Here is a 6000-nt window from a genome sequence, read left to right as displayed (position 1 = left end):
ACCAAGTTACCTTGTGATGTAAAGCGTTCTCTATTTTATCCACAGAGAATGAAGTTACACCTTTGCCTGCAGCATGAAAATACCATAGAGAAAACTGTTATTTCTTAATTTCAAAAAGCCTCTTTGAAGTGCCAGAAGGTTTCTAAGCTGCTTTCGTAGCCACAGAAATGTATTCATGTAGAGAGTGTGCAACTGTAAATTTTAATTTTAGAAGGGCAGAAGTTTAATTTTGCTAATAAAATATAAAAGATAATAAAGTAAGGGGTCAGATGTTTGTAGGCTTAAGAAACAGCACCATTATGACTTAGATATCAGTCATAAGTCAATTCCAAATCAATATCTGTGAGGAATGAGACAACTCTTAGTAAAAATTAAAATAATTTATTAAAAATAGAAAAATTGAAAAATTACAGAAATTAGAAAAATATAAAAATTTGGGATCTTAGTGGCTCAGGAGGTATGCCCCAGGAGCGCAGGGATTAAGAGATCTTCAGGCTTTAACAGCACTGAACCTCTAGTGGAAAGAAAACTTGCAGTGCTGGGCTGACTTCTAGCTAGTCTAAAAGTCAAAAGGAGAAATTATTAAAGGCTCCTAGATAGGAGTCAGGCTTAAGTACCCAGCACTGGCACTCACCACAGCTGATCTGCAGTGATCTGCACCTGCTCTGATGGCTGCCTCGTTGTTTTATAGTGCCTTTGCTCCGCCCCGATCTGCCCACAGCCCGCCCACAGCCCGCCCATAGCACACCCCTTTGGTTTCAAGTGATTGGTGCTTTCTTTTTGACAGATCATCTCTGTCTACCAATGGCTTGTCGTCGTTAGGGGGGTAGCAGCAGTTGAAGTAAGGGTGGTAACATGCCCTCATTAAGATTCAGGTTGCTATGGAGCTTACTTGCAGAATAACGGCTATGGGGCTAAAAATAGCAATTGGCTGTTAGGAACTGGGGTTTTGGAGTTAGTCCCAAGACTAAAGTGCAAAGCAAAACTTTAAAAAAACCATTAAAATACATTCAATACTTCTTAAAACACTTATAAAAATACACAATGAACATAGGAAAAACAACTCTTACTATGTACAAGTAGTTTGGAGTTTGAAAAAGGGATTTTTAACTAGTAAACTTTTAACTGGGAATTTTAACTGGGACTGGTACAGACAAACTGCTTTGAACAAGTAAAAACACTACTAATAAAGCTTGATTTTTGTACCTGGGCTGATGGGTTAACTTTATCATTTAATCTAAAGAACTGTTTAATTCAAAATTAACTAATTAAGGCACTTAACATGCAAAGACCAAACTTAATTAGGGACTTCATGTATGACAAGTCCCCCCTTTTTCTCTTATGCTTGCATCTTTGGTCTTTGCATTTAAGTGAAACTGGGTAGCTCTTCAGGGATAGTTTCAAGTTCTTTAAAACTGTTCCATATTTGCTGGGCAATTTTTCTCTCCTTTCTGGCTTTCTTATTGTTACTGTTATTGATATGCATAATCTTTTGAGCGAATGGTGGACGCTGCTGTTGTCCTTGAAGATCCTGGATCAGTGGCATACCTTGGACGACAGTGGTGATTAGACGGATAAAACAGGGGATTAAGCATGGGAGGAAAATAAGTCCTGTAAGAGAGAGTCCAACAATGATTAAAACTTTCTTCCACCATTGTCCTTGGAAAATATTTCCCCACCATTCGGAAGTGGTTAGGGACTGCCACTTCTGCACTGGAACCTGGGCTAGTTTCCTGATGTTTTGGGTAATCTTGGTGATGGCTTCACCGTGATCATCAATATGGATGCAGCAGTCTGATGTATTAAATTTGCCACATACTCCACCTTCCTCTGCTAATAAATAGTCCAATGCTAGCCGATTTTGGTACACGGCTGCTCGAGTTTGCCCTTGCTGTGTGTTAAGCAGTTCAAGAGCAAGAGAGGTCTCATTAGTGATTACCTCAATTAGTGCTTGCAGTCTGATGATCCGGTTTAGCATGTAGATGGGAGTTCGGTACCCCCAGCTCCCATCCTGTGCCCATGTTGCAGGTCCATAAGTCTCTAGGATCCTCTCGGCTGGCCACTCTTCTTCTCCCCATCTTTGGGTCCCTCCTATTACATGTCTCTTTGTACGGGAAAGTTCATCATAAAGGGAGATTCCAAGGTGGGCTCCCGCGTTTTCACCAAGTAGGAAGAAGTTTGGTTGAATGGCTCCGAGAGTGCAGCTCCCTTTCCAGCGAGGTGGCAAGCTGGAGTATGCTCGGTTACCACAGATCCAGTAAAGATCTTGTGGTGCTTCCCAGAAGTGGGGTTGTATACTTGCTGGTGTGTTCCAGTACTTGGAGATTTGTGGCAGGACAGAGTATGGATTTCCCTGATCCCAGCACTGCCAGAGTTTTTTAACAGAATGCAAAACACAGTTTTTGTTTTTGATCTTTTCTGCAGACCAGAATACATCTGGTTCTTGAGGTATCCACCAGTGTTTTTGCCCATCAGTTACCAGGTACCTTTTGCATATTGTCTCACCAACTTCTTTTAAAAATTTTCTTCCTTTCCTCCAGATACATTCTTCTCCAATAACAGAATTACTTAACAGCCAGGTTTCATTGTCATGTCGGGTTGTGGGGGAAAGATTACTCAGTCGGAGTAAATCGGGGGGTCCAAGACTGACTCCCCGCCAAGGCCAACTTTCCGATTCTAAAGTTCCTCCACACACCCAACAATTTGTTAAATTTAGCTGTTGTCCAATCCTTTCTGCCAGGTCAATAAATAAGTTTTTCCTTGACATCAAAGGATTGTTATCTTTTTGTTTTTCCTTTTCCTCTATGACCACCTCTTGGATCAGGTCGGTGTCATAGGTCTTTCTTTTTACCAAATCTTCTGTCCTAGTTATATATTTAAAATTAAAACAGAGCCAATCATCTTGGGAGGGGCACTCTCCCTTCTGTTTCTGTATTTGGGTGCCAATGTTTCTGCCAATCCAATACTTGTGTCCTTTTTCCGAGCAGGTACTTAATTCTGTTATGTTGTAACAAGATGGATTAACATAAGTATGTGCTCGGAAAAAGTGTCGGATTTGGAATGAGTTTCCTTCTGCCTGGTACACAGTCTTGTAACATTGGTGACAGCGGCTGTCAGCTGCTTGTGTGAAGGGAAGCCAGAGGATCCAGAGATAGATGACACTTAGCAGGATGTTGCTTTCTTTCCCCTTTAGGCATACCCAAGAGGAGCTGTTTGCATTAGGGTTGCCTCTGCTTGTGGGACTTGTCATCTTTGCTTCTTTGGTCCTTTCTTTAGGCTTCTCACCTTCAGATAGTCTTTTAGTGCTCTCAGACTTCAGGAAACTCATGGTTGTTTTGGGGTTGGCCTTGTCAAAGATTAAAGGTACTATGCCCATAAATTTGGAGTCTGATCAAACTGTTATTGAAAGAGAATGCTGGCTTCAAATGGAGCCTTACTATACAGTTAATGGGACAATATGGTTATGCGAATGCAGAGTCTGTAAAAGAGAATAACAAGGAACAAAATTAATAGCTAAATATTTTCAACTTAATTTAACAACTTGTAGCTAACACTTATTAACAAGGTGTAACTGGGAAAAACTGTGCTTATTAACGGGGTATAACTGGGGAAGAACTGGGAGTACAGGGTTTTATTAACTTGGACTGAAGGTTGCTGAGTGGAGTTTTCAAACAGGATGCTTAATTTGCTGGTTTGTCCGGAGGTTTCTTCTCTTCAGTTGGTGGTGCTACCGGACCCTTCACTCTCTTGACGTGCGTCCAGCCCTTTTCAAATGTTCGGACGGCTGTTTCGGTGGTTAGCTGGACCTGAAATGGACCTTCCCAAGATGGAGTTAATGACTTTTCTTTCCATGATTTTATCAACACCCAGTCACCAGGACTGATGTGATGTAAGCTGAAATCAAGTGGGGGTGTTTGTGGAAGAAGACCTCTTTCCCTCAGTAACTCTAGATTTTTGGCAATTAACTGTACATACTGTTGTACACTGGTGTTTCCACACTCTTTTGCATTCAGCTCTTGTGATGTAACAAGGTAGGGCAACCCATACAACATCTCGTATGGTGAGCAGCCTAAATCAGATCTTGGCTGTGTTCTGATTCTAAGAAGAGCGAGTGGAAGGCATTTTACCCAGGTCCATTTTGTTTCTAGCATTAATTTTGTGAGGGTGTTCTTAATTGTCTGGTTCATCCGTTCCACTCTCCCAGAGCTTTGTGGATGCCACGGGGTGTGTAATCTCCAATTCGTTCCTAGTTGGTGAGCTAATTGTTGTATAATTTGGGAGGTAAAATGAGTACCTCGATCTGAATCTATTCGGTGGACTATCCCGTAACGAGGGATAATTTGCTCGAGGATCACCTTACTCACTGTCTGGGCTGTTGCATTGACAGTTGGAATAGCTTCCACCCAGTGAGTAAGGTGGTCAACGATTACCAATAGGTATTTCCACCTCTGGACAGGAGGCATTTCTGTAAAATCAATTTGAATGTTTTGGAAAGGTCTGATTGCCAATTCAATTCCCCCGCCAGTGTTCTTTTTCATTACCTTTTTATTAACTTTTTGACAGATTACACAGTCCCGTGTTATTTGGTTAGCGATTTCATAAACACCAATGCATCCAAAAGTTCTGAGGTAGTGATCCGCCAGAGCCTTTGAACCCCAATGATTAGTTTGGTGGATATTTTGTAAAATTTCTCGGGTTAGATTTTTATTTAGAATTTGACGTTTATCTGGCAAATACCAGCGACCTTGAGAATCTTCATTAGCTCCAATTAAAACTAATTTTTGTTTCTCTTGATCTGTGAAAATGGGCGTGGGTAAAACATTAGTTTGTGATGTAATGTCAGTTGTGGTGATGTTAGTTGGAAGTTGGTCTACTTCCATCACTTTTACCTCCTCTTCCACTGCTGCTTCCTTTGCTGCCAAGTCTGCTAAGCTGTTCCCTTGAGCTTCTTTGGTGGTCCCCGATTGATGGCCTGGAATATGCACTACTGAGATCACCCGAGGTAGTTGTAGTGCTTTTAGAATCTTTAGAATCAATTCTTTGTGGAGTATATCTTTGCCTTTGGTGTTCAGGAATCCCCTTTCGGACCAGATTTTTCCAAAGGTGTGGACTACGCCATAAGCGTATCTCGAGTCGGTGTAAATGGTCCCAATGCTTCCAGCTAGTCGGTGGAGTGCTTTTTCTAGGGCATAGAGCTCACAGACTTGAGCTGACCAGGTTGGTGGTAATTTGCCCTTCTCTAGCACGCGCATCTGGTTTCCATCGACTACCGAATAGCCAGAGCATCGTTTTCCATTCACCACTCGAGACGACCCGTCAATGAAGAGGATTTCCCCTTCATTGAGGGGACAGTCCACTAGGTCCTCCCTGACTTTTGTTTGAATGTCAATTATATCAATGCAGTTGTGTTCTATTTGATTTTCTGAAGGGGTTCCATAAAGAAATTGGGCCGGATTTTGGTTTGCACATACAACTAACCTCAGGTGGTCTGAGTGCATAAGAATGGTTTCGTATTTGACCATCCTCGGGTCAGTTAACCACTCTGCAGCCCTGTGTGCTAATATAGTTTTTATTGAGTGTGGAGTATGTACTGTTAAGTTTCCACCAAAAATGAGTTTTTGGCTCTCTGAAACCAGAACGGCTGCTGCGGCGATGGACTGGATGCAGACCGGCCATCCTCTGGACACTGGATCTAGTAACTTGGAAAGGAAAGCAACTGGCTTCCTGACTCCACCCCACTCCTGGGTCAAGACACCATAGGCGATTCCCTTCTCCACGTTAACAAATAGATCGAAGGGCTTTTCTAGTGAAGGAAGGCTTAAAACAGGTGCTTTTATTAATTTTTCTTTCAAATTTTGTAATTTTTGTGTGTCCGAATTATCCCAATTAAAAGGTTCTTCTTCAATCAATTTTTCATATAAAAATTTAGCAGATTGTGAATACTGATCGATCCACAGTCTGCAGTATCCAAATAGGCCTAATAATTGCCGAATCTCTCGT

At 41.7% G+C, this 6000-nt stretch overlaps 1 protein-coding gene across 1 annotated transcript; it reads right to left on the bottom strand.

The window, feature by feature from the left end:
• Nucleotides 1–1530: 1530 nt before the first annotated feature.
• LOC138108375 (endogenous retrovirus group 3 member 1 Env polyprotein-like) lies at nucleotides 1531–3376 on the bottom strand. The gene is made up of 2 exons (XM_069010951.1): nucleotides 1940–3376; nucleotides 1531–1611 (listed from the first exon to the last, which is right to left on the bottom strand). The coding sequence occupies exons 1-2, from the start codon at nucleotides 3374–3376 to the stop codon at nucleotides 1588–1590; spliced, it is 1461 nt and encodes a 486-aa protein (XP_068867052.1). The 3' UTR covers nucleotides 1531–1587.
• Between the last annotated feature and the right edge of the window lie 2624 nt (nucleotides 3377–6000).

The sequence above is a fragment of the Aphelocoma coerulescens genome, chromosome 3, assembly GCF_041296385.1.
Source record: "Aphelocoma coerulescens isolate FSJ_1873_10779 chromosome 3, UR_Acoe_1.0, whole genome shotgun sequence".
Classification (NCBI taxonomy): Eukaryota; Metazoa; Chordata; class Aves; order Passeriformes; family Corvidae; genus Aphelocoma; species Aphelocoma coerulescens.
The sequence above is the reverse complement of the archived record's forward strand: the minus strand, read 5'-3'. Positions and strand labels throughout refer to the sequence as shown.

Coding starts and splice junctions, on each gene's coding strand:
- LOC138108375 (XM_069010951.1), bottom strand. CDS start 3,376: ATGGGCATAGTACCTTTAATCTTTGACAAGGCCAACCCCAAAACAACC. Junction 1,612..1,939: donor GACTGCAAGCACTAATTGAG/GTAATCACTAAT, acceptor TCTCTCTTACAG/GACTTATTTTCCTCCCATGC.